The sequence below is a fragment of the Penicillium vulpinum genome (genome assembly GCF_028829585.1).
Source record: "Penicillium vulpinum strain IBT 29486 chromosome Unknown utg000003l_segment0_segment0, whole genome shotgun sequence".
In the NCBI taxonomy this organism is placed as follows: domain Eukaryota; kingdom Fungi; phylum Ascomycota; class Eurotiomycetes; order Eurotiales; family Aspergillaceae; genus Penicillium; species Penicillium vulpinum.
Window position 1 is genome coordinate 3,118,724 of NW_026643243.1, and position 22,695 is coordinate 3,141,418.

The 22,695-nt window shown below is 48.3% G+C and overlaps 7 protein-coding genes across 7 annotated transcripts; 3 read left to right on the top strand and 4 right to left on the bottom strand.

The window, feature by feature from the left end:
• Positions 1-124: 124 nt before the first annotated feature.
• Positions 125-4,755, bottom strand: N7479_006263 (uncharacterized protein; the record flags this gene model as incomplete). The annotated part of the gene is made up of 3 exons (XM_057253958.1): positions 125-289; positions 350-538; positions 595-4,755. 3 exons carry the CDS (start codon positions 4,753-4,755, stop codon positions 125-127), a joined length of 4,515 nt encoding a protein of 1,504 aa, XP_057107820.1.
• A 475-nt stretch (positions 4,756-5,230) lies between these two features.
• On the top strand, positions 5,231-5,794 carry N7479_006264 (uncharacterized protein; the record flags this gene model as incomplete). Its single annotated transcript, XM_057253959.1, has 2 exons — positions 5,231-5,247; positions 5,326-5,794. The coding sequence occupies 2 exons, from the start codon at positions 5,231-5,233 to the stop codon at positions 5,792-5,794; spliced, it is 486 nt and encodes a 161-aa protein (XP_057107821.1).
• Positions 5,795-7,653: 1,859 nt separating this feature from the next.
• Positions 7,654-8,933, bottom strand: N7479_006265 (chitin synthase export chaperone; the record flags this gene model as incomplete). Its single annotated transcript, XM_057253960.1, has 6 exons — positions 7,654-7,868; positions 7,926-8,404; positions 8,463-8,550; positions 8,634-8,724; positions 8,794-8,865; positions 8,904-8,933. The coding sequence occupies 6 exons, from the start codon at positions 8,931-8,933 to the stop codon at positions 7,654-7,656; spliced, it is 975 nt and encodes a 324-aa protein (XP_057107822.1).
• A 1,527-nt stretch (positions 8,934-10,460) lies between these two features.
• On the bottom strand, positions 10,461-12,210 carry erg4 (c-24(28) sterol reductase; the record flags this gene model as incomplete). The annotated part of the gene is made up of 4 exons (XM_057253961.1): positions 10,461-10,472; positions 10,532-10,749; positions 10,806-11,137; positions 11,192-12,210. The coding sequence occupies 4 exons, from the start codon at positions 12,208-12,210 to the stop codon at positions 10,461-10,463; spliced, it is 1,581 nt and encodes a 526-aa protein (XP_057107823.1).
• Positions 12,211-15,270: 3,060 nt separating this feature from the next.
• On the bottom strand, positions 15,271-17,439 carry N7479_006267 (RING-type E3 ubiquitin transferase MAG2; the record flags this gene model as incomplete). The annotated part of the gene is made up of 2 exons (XM_057253962.1): positions 15,271-17,124; positions 17,185-17,439. The coding sequence occupies 2 exons, from the start codon at positions 17,437-17,439 to the stop codon at positions 15,271-15,273; spliced, it is 2,109 nt and encodes a 702-aa protein (XP_057107824.1).
• Positions 17,440-18,209: 770 nt separating this feature from the next.
• N7479_006268 (mRNA-binding ubiquitin-specific protease UBP3) lies at positions 18,210-20,795 on the top strand (the record flags this gene model as incomplete). Its single annotated transcript, XM_057253963.1, has 2 exons — positions 18,210-18,725; positions 18,783-20,795. 2 exons carry the CDS (start codon positions 18,210-18,212, stop codon positions 20,793-20,795), a joined length of 2,529 nt encoding a protein of 842 aa, XP_057107825.1.
• A 1,110-nt stretch (positions 20,796-21,905) lies between these two features.
• On the top strand, positions 21,906-22,674 carry N7479_006269 (uncharacterized protein; the record flags this gene model as incomplete). The annotated part of the gene is given in 3 exon segments (XM_057253964.1): positions 21,906-22,103; positions 22,160-22,269; positions 22,281-22,674. Coding segments are annotated over 3 exon segments (702 nt in total), but the record flags the coding sequence as incomplete, so codon positions are not given.
• Positions 22,675-22,695: the final 21 nt, after the last annotated feature.

A 22,695-nucleotide genomic window follows, 5' to 3' on the forward strand; every position in this document is an offset into this window, starting at 1 on the left:
TTCGATATCGTTACAGGTCATACAGAAAAGAAAATTGATAACGCCGTTAATGGGTCCGTATCGAGATCGTGAACTCATCGTGATTCCGAATTCATGGACTTGCAAAAAGGAGAGAAAACGCAATTTAAGACAGGTTGGCCAGCAGTTCACGGGCACGGCGGGCGAGGGGTGAAATAAGTCGCAGGATTGGGTCGTGGGGGTTGCGCTCAACGACTGACATGTACAGGGTGTTGAGGCGCTGGGTCATGATGTCCAAAATGCGAGGTGCGACTTCGCGGAGATCGGTGTCCTAAAATGCCAGAGTGTTAGTGAATATGTTACAGATACTTGAGATGGAATAATGGCATACCCTGGGGTTCACGTTTTGGAGAACGACCTCGAGCCAATGGAGGCGCTGGCCAATGTTTGTCTGCATGGTAGTGGTGACAGCAACGGCCACAGAGAGCATGACGATCGCAGAAAGTCGGGACAAGTAAGTGGGAGATATGTGGACGAAGAAGTTGTCAAATAGGTCAGCTTGCTGGTTTGATTGGAGCCACTAGGAAATTTAATGTTAGTAGGAATATCGAATCTATATAAGTGATTGAAACTAACCTTGATAGTGCCCTGCTCGTAGTGACCAGTATTTATAAGCTGCACAATATCCCCCATTTCGATTTCTTCAGGGGATCGCGCGACGGGAGAAGCGACAGGAACCGGAGCCAGGGCCTGGGCCTGGATAGCCTGAGGCTGAAGTACAGGTTGAGGCAACGGCTGCGGCATGCGCACGTGGTTCTCACTTGGCTGTCTAATCGAGGAGCGCTTGTTGACGTTCAAGGTCTCACGGTGAGGGATCTCGTGCTGTGGGCTTTGGCTCGGCTGAATTTGGTGGTTCTGGTTCGCGGCCAGCAAAGAAACAGTCTTGGATAAGCCACGTAGAACAGCTGACATCTCCTCAATCTTTGCGGTATCACTCTGGCGCTGGGCCTCGTAATGGTTAATCTGCGCCTGGAAGTGGCGTTCCATATCCGACTCCACCTTTTTTGTAATATGTGCCAGGCTCTCAACCATGGGGCCAATCGAAGACTGCATGACCCGGGTAACTTCTGCCTCAATGCGAGGTGCAAGCTTCTGTGCGACAGAATCTGAGACAGCCTTCACTACAGGTGGCTGCTGCATAGCATTAATGACAGCCTTGGGTAGAACCTGTCGCAACTCCTCATTGAACACGCCTCCAAGCCGTTGAGAGACAGCACCATTCAGTTGCTTGTTGACTGCTGCAGAGGTGGCCTCGGCGATGACAGGAATAACATCGGTCTGGATACTGGCTGAAACAATTCGCGCCAAGTTCTTCTCAACGTTGTCAGAGAGCGTGCTAGAGACCAGGCGCAACACTTGGTCTTGCTTGGCTGACGAGGCAGCATCCCAGCTGCGACGTTCATCATCAAAGCGACGATGGAGGTTCTCAAACTCATGGCCAAGGCTCTTGTTAAATTCGCTTGAAACACTGCCCTGCAGGGTCTGAATATGTTTGTTGAAAGCTTCACTTGAGAAACCGAAACTAGGCACTGCGTGCTCGGCAGCCTGAGTCGCCCCCATCGCTGTAGTAGAAGAGGCAAGAGTCTCGAGTTCCTTGGCAGCGGCGGAGTGGGCTGGCAGAGGTTCGACACCAACAGTGGCGGATGGATCCTTTGTCTTGGTGGCCTCGGCGGCAGCAGCAGCCTTCTTCTTCTTCTTCTTTTCAGACTTCTCAGCCACTATAGGTGCCGCTGCTGCCTCACTGGGATCTTCCTTCTTTCTGGCTAACTTGGTGGGCGAAGTGTTACGCGAAGGAGCAACACCAGAAGCCAATTCTCCAATCTCGGGCTTTTTCGCCGATTCCTTGGGACCAATGCGAGACTGGATAGAGGCTGTGTCACCGTTGACCGATGGATCATCAGTGGCGTATGTGGGGAAAGTTTGAAGATCGCTGATTTCAATCAAGCCGTGCTCCATAGCATCAATAGGGCGAATGACCTTGTTATCCGCAGTCCAGCCCAAATCCTCCTTCTTGATGTTCAAGCATGTCACACCGCGCGAGTGCATAACGTAAAGCTCAAACAGGGGATTTTCTTCGGTGCCGCGCTTGTCAGTAGCGTATTTAGTGATAGGGAGAAGCTCCAAGCTTCTCAGCTGACCCTTGGAACCGAGAGAGATCTCCCGAATTCCACTCAAGCAAGCAGTAGACTCAGGCTTGGGGAGGGTATTGTCCTTATCGTTAAGATCTCGGATGTAGGCTGCCTGTGACATCTGAGGCAAATTGTACCGAGGAGCTGAAAGATGAGCAAAGTAGATAGAGTTACGTGTGGGATGTCCAACGACAATGACACCCGATGACGGGTGATAAGCCACACTGCAGATGGCATCGGACTCGTTCTCGTGCGGGAACTTCAACTCTTGCACGGCCTTGCCCAGCCCAATATCCCAGAGCTGCAAGGTGTGGTTTTGCTTGAGTCCAACCAAAACATAACGGAGCGCCATAGATCGCGAATAAGCGCGAAGTTTATCGAGGAAGAGGACGGAAGTGGGCCAAGACTTCTCAGTTGGGGAGCCAGTGACAAAAGTGGTCAGGGGCACCCGGATCTCAGCAGGGGCAGGACCTTCCACGAAGCTCGCATCGTTAAGCATATCATTGATATCCCAGAAGCGCAGTCGGCCGGTCTTATCCAAGGAGGCGATAACGGAATCATCATCGCTGAAAGCAAAGTCTTTGCCGGCTTTGCCAGTGGAGATCTTCAATGCACGCTCTTTGAAGAATTTCTCAGTATTGACTGTACGCTGAGTACCAGAAACGCCGTAGGTAGGGCTCATTGCTGCCTTTGGGGAAATAACGTAGATGTTCTTGCCCCGACCAATGGCAAACAAGTTTGTATGACGAGTGCTCCGCTTGGCTCGCGTTTTCAGCTGGCCACCAGAGGTGTTCTCGTCCGAAGCCGGGAAAGGTGGGAAGATCAAGCTCTCGCTTTCCAAGGCATCCATATCGAAGAAATCCTTTCCAGCACGCGAGATCAAAGCCCAGTATACAGAGCCGCTAACTCCAATGCCGAGGATGGCCTGGACTTCGGAGTCACCAGCCGCAGAAGGCGCTGTACATAGGGCAACGTTGAACACTCGATCACGGGTAGAACGGAACACCTGTCGGTCACTACCGTCGTCCTGTCGAATAATTCTGATTCCGCCAGTTTTGGCGAGCGCGTACACGATATATTCGGATGTAGCGGCAGTCAACGAGCGATCCAGCTGATCAAACTCCTTCTTCAAACGAGCGATATCCATCACATCGTCATCACGGAAGGTCGTAAGTTTTCCAGACGTAGCTTTCACAGCAATGGAGATGAAAGGCCTCATTGGGAAGTTGTGAACAGAGACAACTCGTTCTTCTTCCTTTTCAGCGCTGTCTTCCGCACTCTCCCAGCTATCGGCTAGAGCCTCAGTGTTCTCAGTCGTCTTAGGGGCAACCGGAACTACGGAAGGTTCTGTCTCCTTCACGAGACCATCAACCTGGCTCAAGATTGCCGCTTCTTTAGCTTCAGAAACAGTTTCGCGCACTTGACTAGCGATCGACGAAAGAACTGCTTCAGATGATCCCTCCTGGACAATAGAAACAGCAGGCTTGGCTTCCGTTGAAACTTGAGGTTCATCGCCGCCGAGAGAGCGGCCAATCTCATCTACGAGACGACCGACGACTTCATGCACAGCATCTCTCTGACCTTCATTTAGGATTGGCGACAGGGTCCTCTCTCTGGGAGCCACAAGCTCGGGTGTTTGCGAGGGCTCTAGCTTAGTAGAAACATTGATATTTTGCTTCTGCGTGACTTCAATAGCTGGGCTCTGGATGCTAGAGGTAGACTGGGGAGACTTGTTAACAGGAGATATAGCGGCCAATTGGTCAAACGGATTGACATATGTGAACATTGAGTCCTTCGAGTTGGGCGATACGACCGTTTCCGGGTTCGCAGGCGCCTTGGGACTTTCATCCACAACTTCCATAAAGACATTCTTGGCTGTCTGGTTCTGATGTTCATCGACGGCAGCCTGCATATATGTTGCCTGATGAGCTGGAGCCAGCGCTGGTGATTCAGCAACAGCAGGAGCTGGCTGAGAACGGTTGAGCAGGCGAAGCAACATATCCTGTGTGTTCTCATTGGGGCCCTCAGGTTGACCAGAGTGGAATGCCGGGGGAGGGCCAGCGGGCGCAGCAGCAGGGGTGACAGGGGCCTGTTGACCAAACAAAGTAGCAACTAAGTCAGACGCGGAAATATTTCGTCCGTGCGACGCAGGAGTCCCCTGGGCCGACGGGGGCTGCAAGCGCTCGGGAGCTGCGGCTGGGGCCTGCGGCTGAGGAGAAGCGCCAGGGCGCTGGCTGAATCTGAGAAGATTCAAAAGGTCCACGGAGCCTGGGTTGGTGTGCTGCGGTTGCGGCTGCTGGGGCCATTCGCCTCGAGGAGAAGGCATGTTAGGGCTCAAGATTTCAGAACCCTGATGAGGGGGAGCATTCATTGGGGCAGGACTTTGGACAGTCGAGGATACCGATGGATGTTGGTAGCCATGCGACTGGGGATGAGGGTAGCTCTGGCCATCGTAAGGTTGCTGCTGCTGAGGGTGCGGCGGGAACAGACCGGGTTGGTAATACGATTGGCGCTGAGCCTGAGTGTTATCCTGACCAGGAGTGTTTGAAGGAGAAGGACGGGGCCGGATACTGGCTAATAGGGCCTGGAGATCGGTGGGGGTGGACATTTCTGCCGTTACGCCGTGGTTATAGGCGACCTCCGCCGATAGGATCCAAGCTTTGCAGAGCTCTCAGAAGCTCTCTTTCGAGAGGGACAGGGTATGAAATTGGGAATCAGAAAGGCTAGAAAAGGCGCCAAAAGAGCAAATCAGAGATAAGTGCGAGAAAAGAGAGATGAAATTGAAGAACGTGGTGAAGTAGAGGGAGGAAGGGTGAAAGAGAGAAGAACTCTGTAATATTGTTCAAGCCGTGGGTGTGGCTGGGGCTGCCGAGTTTGTGGCGGGCTGTGGCTAGTGCTATCTCTTGCCCAACTCGCGTTATTAGTGAACCGGATTACTTTTACTTCCTCCAGCCCACTTTCACTTACTGAGTTCGAAGGTGGTGAGCTCATTGGACCATCAAGATATCCTGAATAAGTCAATCGACGCTTTTGTCCATCTGTCTGCACCATTCCGTTGGAAGGCAGCGCCCACAAACCACATCATGTTCTGTCTGCGAAGGTAAGAGAAGCAACCAACCAACCAGCAACCAGCAACAAGGCAGGTGAATGAGACTAACCCAGATGAAACATACTGTAGCTGGCTACCTCTCCTTTTTATCCCGACCAACGCCTCCCCGCTCTTCATCATCTCGTTTGTTGCCTTAACATATATCATCCACCGGCCATGCATCTACTGTTCCGCGTTACTCCTTATTCTCTTCGTTTCTTCATGCCATTGGTCAGACCGGTGCATCTTTGATCTACGGAGTAATTGGTTTGCACCACGCTATACCTCAGAACCTGGCGATTACGCTATCTCGGGCAACGCAACACCTGAAGCAATAGTATCTAGCGAGGGTCTAACGGAATTTGTTTTCGATACTATGAACTCAACTGCCAAAGCCTTGGCTGGTGCTGCATTGGACGGTCTTCAGCAACGACTTGCCCCCAGTGGAATGGAGTCAAGGCCCGACGAGTGGACAGGAGTTGGATTGGAGTGGATGCGCAGCCTCTTAGGGAGACGGGAATGGACTCTTCCATGTGTTGATGTCAAAGTTCGACTATGAAGTGTTCAAATTTTTTGATTTGGCATGGTTACACTGGTGATGTATTCAAATGAGCTTTTGATTTCATATACATTATTTACGACTTTTGTGTTTTCAGTTTATATGCTGATCTCGATATCTTCCAAGGTTCCCTGTCACGCCTATGAACATTGTACATAACTCATTCCATAATAATAATCTGTCAACCATCGAATGACTTTTTGTTAAATATATAGATTGTCCTGCCACTTAAGCTACACTCAACCCTCAAAGTGGTGGCTATATATGACATAATACCATATATGCCCGGCGCCTTGGATAGGAAGACGTGGTCTAGTTAGCCTTGGCCTAGCCCCCACCCCTATATTTTTCATATCAAGTTCAATGTTAATATCGAAAAAGCAGAAAAGGAGCAGAAAGAGAGCTAGTATTTCTACGGGAATGGGACTGACTGTTATATGTACTGAGGACGGACAGGAAGCCCCAACTATGATAAGCAATGACAACATCCCCAGATAGCATGCAGTTGAGGGCTGCATCGCGACTACTTAGAAGAAGACTTATCACCGCCATCATTATTTGAAACCGGGCAGATACCGAGTGCAGTAAGCATAGTGTTAAGCATCGGATAACAAGCAACACATGAGCATAGCTAGACCTAGATCTTAATTTTTGCTCTTAAATAAAACTCGACGAAGGCAAAGGAGGATACCTGACTCATGGAAGTTGTTAGACACTTCTGTAGAGCAGCCGGATCACCATTGGTAAGAGCATTAGCAATGCACGTAATCTGGGCTGTCAAGTTGAGACAAGCAGCGACACTACACGCCTCTGGGAGCTGCCGGACGATATCTAGATTTTGTTGCCGGACTATGTGTATAACTTGCATTAGTATGCTAGCTTATTCAAATTACATTCGAAAAATTGGGTTTATAGAAAGAAATCCGTACAGGAGGTTTGGGTGGGGGTATTATTGGCTACAGGAGTTATTCCTGCGGCTGAGGTAACCCCTGAAGCAAGGACGAGAGTGGCGATATTGAAACGCATATTCAAGAAGCTTTGGAGAGACTCGAAAGCAAAGAATCAAGAGGATAGGTTGAAACTGCACCCTTTATATTTATAAAGGGACTAGGTTACTATTGTTGAATTAGATGGCCGTTTAGGTATTGTATAATTACACCAAAGCTTTAGAGTTGTTCGCAGCAAAAGAGATGGACAGCCGGTGCTCGGCATGAATGTGACGTTGGTGACCAATTGGTAGATGGGTATGTGGCGTGAAGTGAAAACTAGCATGCCCAGGTGGTCACACTGAGTCGCATCAGAAGGCTTGTCTTTCCCCAATATCTGTATCAGGGTAGTAGGTAGCATCGGATACTACATACCTATTTAATATAATATATCCGAGTAGCGTTTACACAAAAGCTCCCCCCGTGACTGATTTTGTCTGGAGTTGTTTAGTTAGGGTCGATACTCGGGAAAGGTGAGATAGTTAAAGTCGATTATTTGACATGTGTTACAACTAAGTACATGGCGAGGAGGTATCTGTCATTGAACAAAATAACGGATAAACGCCGAGGAAGTGATCGACCAGTAGTTGACTGGTAGATCGAAACTCCTGTGGGTAAATTCATAAAACATAGATGGGCTGGAACGAGTCATAACGCAGGGGATGATAACCGCCGTAAAAGTAAGAGATGGCAGGTGAATCGTGAAACATGACTCAAGGAAATGGGGTATCACAACGTCAACGGTCCCAGTTCAAGATCCAGACTCGTAGGAAAGTTATGTATGGCTGAAGAATAATTAGAGACGTCAAAATTCGCACGCAAGGAACTGAACGAAGCAAAGTCATAGATAATGCAAATGGCATGATTATCATATCAGTTGTAGCCACCGCCACCCACAGGTAGAGGCCAGTCGTCTTCAGTGATACTGCTCCAGAAGGCCCAGACCCCGGAGACAGAAAGGAGGGTGAAGAGAGTCTCAAATAAAGCTCCATTGATCTTGCCGTCTGAGGCCTGGCATAGGTGGGTGCTGATCACATAATTGAAGACCTGGCCAATTGCAAACAACACGCCAGCACCGGTGAGATACACTGTTGCACCGTTAGCACATGTTTGTGTTGAAGTCTAGTGTGGTGTGGTGTACTTACGCATTGGTCGGAACTCGCCCAGGACCCGAAGGACCAGTACGGCCTCTAGGATGTAAAACAAGACAATGCAGACGAGTGGGAAAAGTTGGTACAGAACATAAAGGGCGATGTTGCGGTTTAGTTTGTCATAGCTTGACTGGAAACGACCAGTCCAATGGAATCCGGTGTCCAAGGCGATATAGCCTGTACCGATGAAAAAGGCCGCAGCAGATGCGCAGATAAGGCCGATGGAAGCTGCGGTGCCGTCGTCGAGCAACTGGAAGCCGACAAGTGCGTTCATGAGAAGGACCCAGCAAGTAGCAGTGATTGCGGCGATGTGTACTGCAGAAAACCCCTGGATACTTCCGTCAGCCAAGGCCTTGAATATATTCTGTAGAAATCGTACCTTTCGAACTGCGTCGCTCAGCGGAAAGCCACCCACTGTGAAGATCTCGCAGATCTCAATGATGATGAAACCCAGCAAGAACAATTGCATTTCCCTGTGCACACCACTATGTCAGTTGATATATTCATAGGGAAAAAAAAGATATCTTATACCTCCGGCCGACGGCAGCGTGCTTCTTGTCAGATCTCCATATCATACCCACGGTTAAAACAATGGCAATGAAGGCTAGCAGAATCGAACCTATCAGAAATCAGCAATCACCTTCACATCATCCTCGCATAATCTGTCCCCAATGATATCGGCCTCAGCTTCACAGATCGTACCTAAGTTCCGAAGGTGTCTATCCCCACTGAGAGGAATGCCGGTCAGATCGCACGCGCCGAAGGCAACAGTCGCAGTTTTATTAGTGAAAAGCTGTACGTGACAAGTGATACAGTCAGTTGACAGTTTCATAGAGCTATCATAGGAGGAGATCTCACTTACGTTGCAGACTGGTAAAGTTGAGTCGCGACAGAAGTCCTGTGGTACCCATACGGGTGTGCGGTCAGTATCTGCCTATTGGAAGGTCAGTCTCCAGGTCAATCTGCACTTACGTGAAAGTTCCCGAATTGAGTGGACCCCATTGTCAATCGAGGCGCGGTTCTAATGAGAGGTATAAAAGACGTGAGGCAATGTTAACAAAGACTGTTGAGACTATCCAGGTAGAGAGTTCAAGATGAGGAGGGTTGTGACCCGCGCTGAGGACCGGTCCAGATCGGTAGATCTCTGGATAGTGAAACCAGTTTAAACAAGAAGTTGAAGTATCGAAGTTGAAGTAGAGAGGTGAAGCTTTGTATGCGTAAATTGAGGGGAATAAAGAAGTGATTCGAGGTGATTCCCACGGGTTACTCGGGGGACTCCAAGGCTGGCGCTAGTGTGGCTTAGGGGGAAAAAACGACTGCGATTTCCAGGTTTTTTCTTTCTCTAATTTCAATCAAAATCCGATCAAAACAATTGGGAAATTAACCAAACAGTGTTCCAATACTCTCCATAAACAGTGTGGCAATGGTGATTCTCTGGGTCCAGTCACTAATAATAGTCTTCTCTTCTGCCTTTAAGTACTGAAGAGTATATTTTAACAGTATAAGCTGAGATGTATATGGACCTCGGGGGTAGAAAGGTTCTTTTCTGATCTTCTGGATACTTGCAGATCTCCCTAGACTTAGTGCTGATATTGTTTTTCTTCCTCCCTTTTGTGTTTTTTTTTTTTTTTTTGTTTCTGGAACTTATTGAGGTCAAAGTGATTTACTTCGTTCGACCCTTACCGGAGACAAATGGTCGCCAGGTCGACCAGATGGACCCAAGCCACATATTAGTAAATTTATACACAACATACGATCTTCTGAAATTTGCATTTATAGAATCTTGAACTATTGAGACAAGGATAGTCAGCTACTCATGCTGTGTAGGTATATTTGTGACGTTATAAATAAGAACATCTCTGATGTGATTTTTGGATGTTCTTTTCAGATGTCTTTTGAGACGTTTTCTTAACAAGATACAAAAGTGGTAAAAAGCATAGACTGTGAAGATGAATTTCTTATATATAACTTTTGATAATGATGATATATACACCCGGTCACGTTTTGTGCCCATAATAGTATACCGTTACTCTCTGTACTTCTACAAAGTACTCCAATTGGAAGGCGATTGAGGCGCGGCGAAAACATTATCGATAACACACGCGGGGCAACCATGTACTAATATTAGCCAACATCTTAACAACTCGGTTTTACGTGTGGAGTAGATGGCTTTGGTTGCTTTTAATACAGGGATTATGGATTGAGTTAAACAGAAGCTAATGCGTTCACACATCTGTATCGACTTCGGAATCCGGGTGACTCGTTGCAAGTCGTACAAACATAAAGTATGAAAAATTCCCAGGGTGGATTCCAAATCAGTCAAGAGACCATCATATAGGATGGCCGGAACATCTTGCTTCATGATCAGTGCAGATATTAATATTCTATTTGAGGTTTTGTTTTATACATGTGATATTCCAAAGATTGTTTGGCTGAATGATGTTCTGGTCAGACCTGAAAAAGAAAAATTCCCTGGGCCCCCCAACTACCGAGCCCCCAATGAGTCCAAGGGAAAGCAGCAAGCTACAATTAAAAGACGTACTATAGTATACAAGGTTAGCCCCAGGCACCGACAAAGTATTCAAGATTAAGTTACTCACAGGAATGAACAGGTAAGGCACCTGACGTTCGTATTCGAGCCAAGTCTCACCGTACTTGGTGCGACACCGCTGGATATCACGAAGAGCACGGTGGCTGATCATGCAAGCGAAGAAGACAGGATAGAACCAAGGGAACGGGCTTGAGAAGCCGGTAATCAAGCCCCAGTTCAGGGCAAAGTAAAGATCGCACGTGTAGTGGATCTTGCGAGCCTTACCATCTATTCGGTTGTTAGTACCGGAGCTTGTAGATTTTTGATATTTGATGTGAACTTACACCACCCGTCTACAAGAATCTTTGAGCCATCGGCCGCAGTAAGAGTCTTGGGGTTTTCCACTGTCTGCCAAGGAAGCTGGGGGAAGGTGTTGCGGGAAACCATGGTACCACGCTCCTGTTGGCGGAAACGGTTCTTCTGGCTGTTGGTAGTATCCCACACCCAGTAGACGAACAGGTAGGCGATGAAGAGGAAGGCAAGAAAGTAACGGTTCCAGCGGTATTCAGCAGGGTCGTGATTGGCGAGGTAAATGGTGCAGTGGCAGTAGCTCAGAGGCACACCGGCCAAGTTCCAGAAGATCAGCATAAAGCCCCACTTCTCGTAGTACATATCCCTGCAAGAAATGTTAGAAAATAATATTGATTTTGGGGCAGGAATATATCCTTACCAGGTGGAAACAATGCACTCCTCACCCTTGGAGCAGGCATTGGCGTAAAGGTAATGGGCCATGACAAGGAACATAACCTCGCCAGACACATAACCATACATCTCCCATTGACGGGCAGCGGCACCCAGAGACAGGCCCAACAGGATGTACCAAGGCAGGCGGACCTCGAAGAACATCTTGAAGTCGAGGATCTTGAACATGCGGGGGTTGAGCTCGGCGCCCATGAAGAAGTCATATATCGGGTAGCCAGTCATACGGTGCTCTGCGCCACGCGCCAAAGCCGAGAAGTAGGCGATGAAAGATACGATATATCCAGACAGGATGGCAACAGTGAGCAAGGGGCCGAACTCATCAATGATGGTGTACAGCTTGAAGACCCCAGTTACGTGTGCAATGAGTGCCAATGCAATGCTGGTGTAGAAAGACCACACAGCAGAGCAGTAATATGGCAACTGCTTACCACCCATGTGTGGCAGGGGGCGGCCTGAGACGCTCACACCAGGAAGAAGCACGTAACAGACACCCTCGAAGATGAAGAAAACCCAGTAGATAGTCCATGCCTTAACCGACGGGAAAGCGCCAGTGTAGACCAGATTGACCAAGTGTGTGAAAAAGTCGCCGTAACTCTCGTTCTTTGCGGGGCGAGGGAACTTGCCGTCGTAGTAGGTAGCACCAATCCACATATAGTACATGAGCATGGGGAATCCGATCATCATGGACAGCACACCCAAGGAGCCACCGAATTCAAAGTGTCCGCTGTAATCAACCTTGGGATCGAGGCCTTCCTCCCAACCGTCCACCACGCGCGATGCGGACTTGGGGTTCGTAGTCTTGCCATTGGTAAGCTTCACTGGCGTATCATCCTCTTCAGTCTTGACTTTGCCTGAAGTACGACGACGGGAGGCGGACTTGGCTCTCTCTAGGGAAGGAGAGACCTCATTCTCGCTACCATCGAAGACAGAACTGCTGCGAGTGGCGCGACGGCCGCCGGGAGTCTCAATGAAGCCAGGGCGATCCATTTTCCTGGAGGAAGAAAGGATTCCAAATTAGCTTGACAAAAAGCCTACTATGTACAAGCCAAAAGTTCGGGGATATTGGCAAGATATTACCCTGGAGGATTCAGGGTGTGGATACGTCGCAATTGAGATCCAGTGGTAACTACTCACTTAGGGGTTTTCCCCGTTTGAGAGCGGGTTAAAGTCATGATCGCTTAATCGGAAGACCAAGGTTCCGACTGCAATTCAGGGTAAGGAGAGGAAAGGCTGAGGGTAAAAAGGAGCGAGGAAAAAAAAAAAACAGGATGCCCTGAATGTTTACTCTTCCCCCCGTACTAACTGATTACATAACAAATAATTTTCAAATCTACCCAGGCGCATAACTACTTTGGAACCTATAACGTATTTCACCACCGAGTGGCCACAACCACCGAGTGGCCACCCTACCCAAAACGCGTTAATTAATTTAATCCCTTCTTCTTCAACCACCCACTATGCCACCAATTCGCTCTCAAAGCTCGAAAAATTCAATTGAGCAAGAGGGTAGGCTTTTATTAGCTATCCAGGCTTTTAAAAATGGAGATATCAGTAATATTACTCTCGCTGCTCGCACTTTCAATGTGCCGCGTTCAACTCTCCGCCGCCGCCTTAGCGGCGTCTAAGACCGCGCGACTTCTCGCGCTAATTCGCATAAATTGACAGAACTTGAAGAGGAATCTCTTGAAAAATGGATTATCTCTATGGATTCTCGTGGAGCAGCCCCCGGCCCTCTTCCGTACGAGAAATGGCGGATCTTCTTCTTCAACAACGTGGAACTACCCCGGTTCTTTCGGTCGGCGAAAATTGGGTTACGAAATTCGTGAAACGACATCCTCTCCTCTCCTCCCGATTCTCGAAACGGTATAATTACGAGCGTGCGAAATGCGAAGACCCTAAAATCATTGGGGAGTGGTTTAATCTGGTTCAAAAGACGATCCTTCAATTTGGAATCGACCCCGATGACGTTTATAACTTTGACGAGACCGGTTTCGCGTTAGGATTAACCGCGACCGCGAAGGTTATTACGAGAAGTGATATAACCGGTCGGCGTAAGACTTTACAACCTGGAACTCGCGAGTGGGTGACAGTAATTGAATGTACGGGTGCTTCTGGCTGGGTGCTTCCTCCGTGTGTGATTTTTAAAGGCAAAGTCTTCCTCGAATCTTGGTTTAAAAGCGTCCCGAATGACTGGCGCTTTGAAGTAAGCCCTAACGGTTGGACTTCGGATGAAATTGGACTTCGTTGGCTCGAAAAGCTCTTTATTCCTTCGACTTCTTCGCGTACGAAGGGGAGGTATCGGCTTCTAGTACTCGACGGTCACGGAAGCTATTTAACACCGAAGTTCGACGAAATCTGCGAACAAAATGGTATTATACCAATTTGTATGCCTCCGTATTCCTCTCACCTTTTACAACCTCTCGATATCGGCTGTTTTGCGGTACTAAAACGTGCGTACGGTCGGTTTGTTGAATTCAAAATGCGGAGTGGGATAAATCATGTCGATAAACTTGACTTCCTCGAAGTATACCCACTTATACGAATTGAAGCTTTTAAATCAGAGACTATTAAAAATAGCTTCGGAGCAGCTGGTTTAATACCTTTTGCACCCGATCGAGTGATTTCAAAGCTTGATATTCGTCTTCGAACCCCGACCCCCCCTCCGAGCCGGGGTAGTGATTGGGACCCAAAAACCCCTTCGAACTACGTCCAATTACAAAAACAAGCTTCGTCAATTAAAGCATTGCTTCGTATAAGATCAAGGAGCCCTCTAAGTCCTCTCAATTCCGCTATAAACCAGGTTTTAAAGGCGTGCCAGATCACTATGCAATCCGCCGCACTTCTTGAGAAAGAAGTAAGCGATTTACGCGCCGCTAACGAGAAGCAGAAGCAAAAGCGCACTCGATCCCGAAGGCAGATACCCGCCGAAGAAGGCCTCTCAGTTCAAGAAGTATCTGCATTAATTATGCAGCAACTGGAAGCAACTGAAGCACCTTCCCCCGCCGCCGGCATACCTAGAGAATCGGGTTTACAACCACGTACAAAGCCCCCCCGGGGATGTGGAATATGCAGATTGCCAGGGTATAGAAGAGAAATATGTCCAGATAGACCAATTAGTTAGTTGAATTAATTTAATGGAGTTTTGGTTGAGAAAAATGCATTTAAATTTAATATGTAGGGTTGGGGTGGCCACTCGGTGGTTGTGGCCACTCGGTGGTGAAATACGTTAGTTAACTAGTTAACTAAGGAGTATTATATTATACTTACATACTTACATACCTAGGCACTTGCATGTCTACATACATATGTATACTGGGAGTATTTCGGTATTTATATCTTTCGATAAAACCACTAATAGTACATATGTAGTATGCTGATTATAATATACATAGTACATGTCTAAAATCAGAGAGAGCTAAATCGAGTTGTAATTATATAGAGTACAGAGTAGTCCGTAGATTTCTTATGATACTAAAAGGGGCTAAATACTTTCTTTTTGTACTGTAATATTTCATCCCCACAAAGGCCAATTTACCATTTAGTGTGTCATTATTATTGTGGGGGGAACTCGTTGTCAACTGCCTATTTAAAATATTTGGACTATGGGTACAACATATTTACAGAGTCCCCTCTGTATCCCCTCACCTGGGCAAAGTAGAGATTACTTGCTACGTCTGCATTTGTTTTATTTCTTCTAGGTTGTAGGTCTTCTTCAAATGTTCCTCTTGACATGTCCTGACTTTTGATCGACATCATTTTCCAACAGGGGGTTTTTTTTTCTTTTCTCTCTTCTATACGTCGTGGAAGAATCTTAAACATAACATTTACTATATATATGTATATCATCCCAAGCCGAATGGATCAGATTACTGAATGGTAAATATAATTGTGTGTTTAATTTCAATATTCCAGAAAAATCCAACAATACCAATAGAATAAAATATAGACACAGCCGAGAACCACAGAAGACAACAACCTGAAGAATCGGGGAAATGCATCATATATGATGATATAGTACGAGGTTGATGAACAAGGCTTGATCAAAACCTATGCCCCTCTCTGGCTGCTAGTCGCCATCAATGTGATCTTAGTCTTGTTTTTCTTCTTTTTCTTACCCCCACTGGAAGATGGTCCAGTATTTAAATTTTGGTCTCCAGATGCCGTCTGAGCGAGCAGATCAGATTCCTGATGGGCGAAGAGCTCATCCTCCCACCCCTGCCGCCACCCATCACTGTGTATAGCTCGTTGAGCCTCAAGACTTGGTGACAGTGAGCCCACTGCCGTCGTGCCCCAAACAGTGCGGATACCCGGGGGACTGGTGGAAGGAGTGGCCAGTGCCCCGAATCCAGATGATGGGCGTGGAGGAGAGGCCGAGGAGGCAGTGGTGTCAAATAATGTAGAATCCGCGTTGTGAGGAAGTGGTTGGAAGTCATGAGCAGAGAATGGGGCTTCACTAACACTGGCACTTCCAATGCTTGGCCGCTTGCGCCGAGCGGCAGCCCACCGTTTGTCATCCTCCTCCCTCTCCGCACGAACTCGATCCTTTTCTTCCCGGGCTTCTTTTTCCCGGTTACGCTTTCGTCGTCTATCAGTCTCTGCGCGGAAACGCCCCAAAACCTCAGGGACAACCACATCTCTCCAGTCACACTCCAGGAAGCTAACCTCACATCCCTGTGGAAGATGCCCGAGGTATTTCACTCGCTTGCGAAGCTCATCATCTACGATGTGGCCTGTTGATATGTGCTCCACTCGTGGTAGGATGGTCGCAGGGAACAGAGAATATTCTCCAAATGCAGCCTTCAGGATGCGGATATCCAAGGAAGAGAGGTAGAAATGAGGTAACGCCTGATAAAAATGATATGGTTGATCTGGCCCGGAAGACGCTGGCGTTTGCTTGCTGCGGCCTTTCTCTTTAGCTTTAGTACTGAATTCAGGATCAAGATCGACTCCGTCTAGAGTTTTAGATAGATGATTGGCTTCATCTAATGTACTCGGCATCACGGTACAAGGTTCAGAAGAGCTTTTAGTGAGCGTAGGTACAATATTGCGTTCCTTGACTGGCCGGACTTCAGGCGGATTGCCAATGCCTTTCAGCTTCTCTTTGGCATCCATGATAGAGCCAATTGCTTTTCGGGTCCAAGTATTCTCATCGCCAAAGAGAAGCTCATCTTCGACTTCCTGTTTGCGAAGGTCTTCGATCTCAGCATCATATTGAGCGGTCATATATTCTTCGCCGCCTTTCATGATTCGAGCATAGTCGGCAACTTCTGCCACATGATACCATGGAACATCCTCGCCTGGACCAAGCGCCTCAGATCCATCACGGGGCAGAGCAAGGGTGCTGCCCGACTCTCGCTTTACAAGTCTCAATACAACATCGCCACCTTCGACGGGAAGATCGCCTTCTTGGCCACGAAACCATCTGACAGGTCGAGTCTCAGAGATATACACGGAATCCCAGCAGATAGGACATTTCTTCCAACGGTGCCGTTTTTCAGGGACCATATTATCGTCGTCGGAGGAGTGCATGTATCGGATAAGGCATGGGAGGCAGAAAATGTGACCACACCGTGCCATCCGCGGTGCAACCGGAGTAGAAAGACAAATGGGACAGCTAGCAGCCTGTGTTTGAGCAGACACCAGTACTTGAAGGACCGAGGCCCAGTCGATATGAACATCGGCATTGGCTGCCTGCGCATGGAAATTTTGATTTGGCATCACGATAAACCGATAATTCGCATGAACATATCGTGATTTGTCTACTGCACTCGCTCCCCAGGATGTATACCGTCGAATGTTGCGAGGAGGTGCTTGGTATTGTGGGCGAGGGGGAAGTGAAAAGTTCATCAGGTGAGTTATGGACGTCTGTCCCTTGCGACTAGTGGTGGATTTCATGGCGGCCTAGATAACGGCACCAGGGTCAGCAGGCAGCTCTTGAGGAAGATAGACCTGCGAACCCACCGATTCGTTGTACTCGTCATCATCCAATAGCCGAGGTTTTCTTTGACGGTTATGCTGACTCTTCCGAGCTTGATTATTCCTTGGGGTGGCCGAAGTCTTCGATGATACCCCTGGCCGAGAACTTCCAGCGCCTCCTAAGCGCCGTTGGGAGCCGTTCTCTGCTGGAACTGCCGAGTGGAATGGAGCAGACGAGGCTGTATTCGGAATGTTTACAGCTTTAGAAGGGGGCGGGTTCTGTCCTGCATTGGATGACATATCTCTGCAGTATTTTTCGTGCACCAGGGAAACTGCAATAAATCAATCAAGGCAGAGAGACGAAACGAACCAGTTGGCTGAATGGAAGGAGGGGGTTCTATGGGGACTGGATAAAGCCAACAACTGATAAGATGTCAATCAGCTAGCAGGCAGTAGATCGAGTGATCCACCAGTTGCCTCAGATTGGACCGGAATATGTGAAGGGGAATGAATGGCCCTAAAGGCCATGTAAAAATAGTAGTGAGGATCGAGGGACGGCCCTCAGGGTGCCAGTTGATGTTGTGAAGGTCCAATTTCGCCCCTCTCTGGTTACAAATCGTAATGTCACGTGAACCAACAAGTCCCGACACCCAATTCGGTCTCGGTCCCCTTCAGCTTCATTTCGTTTGACGGTGAATCGAGGCCTCCTAACCCTCGTCTCTTATTTCTTTTTTTCCCTTTCATTCTGCTCACTCGCTTCTCATCCACCACTTGTTGACTTTCTCTGCTTAGGGAGTTACTTGTACAGCGATCTGCTTATTCTCTTCTTGTTTCCTCACTCCGATCTGGCTTGCCAGTCTCCTTCAACCAATCCCAGCAACCCAACAGCTCTTTTAACCTAGTATCCTCCACTCCATTCTCCAGCACCTCTTATTGAGGCCACGATGGCTGCCTAAATGCGCCAGCAGCCCTAGATTTTTCATTCCTCTTGACTGCTATCGCGCATGGCACTCATTTGAGGCAACGCGTGACCGAACGTCAAGACAACTTCTTTATCTAGCCAGCTCAAGATGAACCACCACCTCCCTGCCATGCCTCATGGGCAGCTGCCAATGCCTCCTTCGAGACGCCAGCAAGACTTCTCTTACAACGCGGCGCCTCCCCACATGCGATCACCACAGTACATGGGATATCCTCCTCACATGAATAGTCACATGCCTCATCAACCATACTCATCGCAGCAATATCCTTACTGGTATCCACCATATGGACATGTCCAGGGCCCTCCTCGTCCATACCAGGCGCCCTATGGACCGATGATTGTATCCTCCTATCCTCACTCGCAGCCTGTCATGGCCCCTACGCATATTCCTCATTCGATGCCCATGCATCAAAGAACTCCGACTCCACTGCAACCGATAATGTCTCCATCTGTCCTGCATCCATCGATACAACCCATTCAGCCCGAAATGCAAGAATATCCTGCTGTTCTACCGCACTCGGTCCAAGGGTATCCCATCGCTTCTCCGTCACCGCGATGGGAACCACAGTCAAACTTGCCGCCGAAGCCCACTTTTGCCCCACCAGTAAGTGTTTACTGTCGTCTTGAATTAAACTTAAATATCTTCTAACTGTCCTTTTAGATTCCTTGGCTCTCGGTTCCAGAACAGCCCTTCCCGGCCAGAATCCCGCGCAGACGCCGCAAGGGCCGTGTTATGCAATCATCAGTTGAGCTTCCCACCAAAGACACACACGTGGTCATCGAAGGACATGAAAACGAAGAGACTCAGCCATCGTGCTCATCTACCCAAGAATTTTCGGAACCTCAAACCCCGACAACCACCACATTCCAACAGTCGGATACAGACTCTACACAGCCTACCACTCCTTCGTCAGTTGCAAGATCACAACCGCACTCCAAAAGCTCAAAGCCTGCTCCAGTTGTTCCAGTGGTGCCTAATGTACCATCTACCCCACGTCGCCAACCCAAAGATAGCAGCGTCACATCTGGAACTCCCAAGTCGACTGCACCTGCTACTCCTGTCCCAGTGGTAGAATCAGATAAAGCTCCTTCTATTGAAACCAAGGCAAGCTCACCTGTGCCAGCTGCACCAGCTGCACCCAAGTCTTGGGCTGATTTGGTCCGTTCGAAGGAGTCGGCCAAAGCAGCAAGTGCCGCCGCCGCTTTGGCCGAGCCACACGGATTGCCTGTTCAGAAAAGCAATTCCCTTGCAGATGTTCTCAGCAAATTGGGAGATGATGTCACACAGTACAGCGACAAGATCGCGTTTCTTGAACCTCGAGGACTGGTCAACACTGGAAACATGTGTTACATGAACTCTGTGTTGCAAATTCTTGTTTCTTGTACCCCGTTCTACCAGTTCCTTGATCATCTTGGCCGACGCGCTGCGCACACATTTCACAGTGATCTACCTTTGATCGATGCGATGATCATGTTCATGAAAGAATTTCGTGTTATTGACGCGGCTACTTCCGAAAACCAACTTCGTCTCAGATTGAAGCCCAATGAGCTTGAACAATACGGCGACTCTTTCGTACCTGAATTTGTTTATGAGATGGTTCGACAACTGCCACGATTCAGGGACATGCGGCGCGGACATCAGCAGGACGCACAAGAGTTCCTGGGCTTCCTCCTCGAGGAGATGCACGAGGAGTGCGCTCGTGCCGAAACGCACATCGCAGCGAAGGAAGGTGGCGATTCTTCTGTCGATGGCTGGTTAGAAGTTGGCCACAAGCAAAAAGCAGCGATCACCCAACTGTCTGGCTCTCTTGCCGCTGAGTCGCCCGTCACCAGAATTTTTGGGGGAAAGCTTCGGTCAGAATTCAAGGTACCAGGCAACAAGACTTCTGTCACATTAGAACCCTATCAGCCTTTGCAACTCGATATTGGGTCGCATGACGTTCACAACATTCTCGACGCGCTCAAGGGAATGACCAAGCCGGAAAGCATCCAGGGTGATTTCAACTCGTCGCGCGGTCCCAACATTACCGCGACTAAACAAATCTTCATTGAGACTTTGCCCCCAGTCCTCATTCTTCATCTCAAGCGCTTTCAGTACGACAGTGTTACAGGTGCCACTCAGAAGATTTGGAAGAAGGTTGGATATCCCCTAGACTTGGAGCTTCCGCGAGAGGTTTTCCCAGCCCATCGGCGCAACGCAATGGCAGCCCAGGGAGGTCCCCCCAAATATCGCCTTATGGGTGTCATTTACCACCACGGGAAGAACGCCAGCGGTGGTCACTACACGGTGGATGTTCGACGACAGGAAGGCCTGGAATGGATCCGCATGGACGACACTGTTATCCGTCGCGTGCGTAGCGAGGAAGTGGCGGAAGCTGGTGGTGAGGAAGACCCTAAAGTTCTCGCTGCCGCTCTTGAGCAGCACAAGCACGGCAAGATCCCGAACGGCAATATTTTCGACCATATCGATCAACATGACATGGATTTGACTGATAGCGACAAGGGCTGGAGCCAGGTCAATGGCAACGGTGCTAACGGGCATGCAAGCAAGAGATCCATGAACGGAGTCACTCCACCTCCGGCCGCTCCCTCTGGGGTTCGAACTCCCGCGGGCCGCTATGGCCCTCGTGACGACAAAGTTGCCTATCTATTGTTCTACCAACGAATGGATTGAGAGCTCTCACCCAACAACTTCGTCATTAAACTGGGCGCCCGTTTCTCAACGACGCATTGAAAATGCATCATACCCACTATATCCTACGACATATCGAGTTTTATGTCTTCCACAAATTCATGCATTTTGATTCTCACTTCAGAGGATTATCTGCCGCCTGTATCGACAGGCCATACATAACATCCATCAATCTCAGCGAGCTCGTTCCGTTTTTGTGTCTACAGCTCGTCTCTGCACATGAAACACCATTCTCAATGGAGTCATCTGGAGAGTGGAACATAATCTAGGGTACGGCGGTCCCTTGACATCTACCTCTCTCCCCAAAAGCTCATCCACCATCATCAGATCTCACTTTTGCTTCACGAAAGCATTTACCCTGACTCCGTTTCGACCTCTTCTTTTTTTTTGCTCCTTTAAATCATTTGCTACTCTACAACCCATTGTCTTTTAAGCCAATTGTCTTCCCGTCTACCTTTGCGCTGTATCTTATGGGATGTCGACCTCGGTTTATACCCCTCTCCGTTTTCTCATGGATACATTTCTCAAACCCATCTTGGCTCTATCGCACACGACCAGGCCAAAAGGAATTGTCTCCATGAGCTGTTCCTACCAAATTCTTGTTTTTTCATGTACTTTGCCACGTCATTTGACATATGACGTGGATACAGGAGATCCTGTGACGAAGTCACGAATTTCCTTGTCTTGATCTTGATTTCTTTGTCTGCATAGAAGGGTGTTGAAGAGGGCTGGGGTTGTTCAGTCTGGGGGCGTCGGGAGTGTTTCTTGTTAGTGTTGGGAAGAGGGAGATTAATGGTGCAGACCACAGTGGATTGGGGTTGGGGGAGTGTGGAGGCTACAGACAGCGCTCGGATATCTGAATTGCGCGAGAACGCAGAATACCAGGTGTGGTATGTCAAAAAGCCTGATTTTATCAAAAAAAATTTCAAAGGAAGTTTCAAGTTATCTTTATAGTGTATTACCTAGATAAAGTAAACACTGGCTACTGGCTCATGCTAGTAACATACATATGTTACTGTAGTAGTATGCAAGTTTACTACACCTGACACCCGCATTGGGACCCCAAATTTTCAAGGTTGGATATCTTTGTAGAAAATATCTAAACATACCAACACCTTTGCCGTGGATTGGGGCAGTCCCTTCTTTGACATGGCAGACTTGACTGCCTGGGTCTTTGTCCTTGACTATGGTGCAGGCAAATCCATCGATCACACTGTGATTATAGGACAGCGACTGGGAATTGCTCTGACTTTTATCGCCCTCTTGACTACTGGAGCTGAATATGAAGAAGTACGTTGGTTCGAACTTCACAATATAGCTAGTCTATGCTGACAAGCTCTGCCTAGCTTGCTGTCGTTGTAGCTGCAATTCTACAAGGCCGCACCCCTTTAGCCCTAGGCAATGTGATGGGATCTACGATTTCCAACATCCTCGGTGCCTTTTCGCTGGGGCTGTTGTGTTATCCAGGAGTCCTTTTGATATTGGCGCAAAGATAGTATACTCTGCGCTCCAAGTCTTTATCACTACGCTTTTCGTCATCTTGGCATATTTTCAACAACTAAATAGAGTTATCGGTGGGCTTTTCATTGATCTCTTCGCACTTTATATCTTTATTGGCTTTGCTATCTATAAAGACATACGTGAACTACCTCAGCTGTCGGACAGTGAAAGTGATGACGAATCAATCAATGTTTGTGATGAACAGATACCAGGGCAGCATGCTAATCAATTAGATACCTTGATTCTGTTTGATCTGGTCACAATTTGGGTGCCCTCAATGTCCCTTCTAGCGGTCATCTTCCTGGGACCCCATCGAATGGCTGGCCTAGCACTTCTTGCTGCCTGTTCATCTTTTACAGGCGTTAAATCAGGACATTCCTTT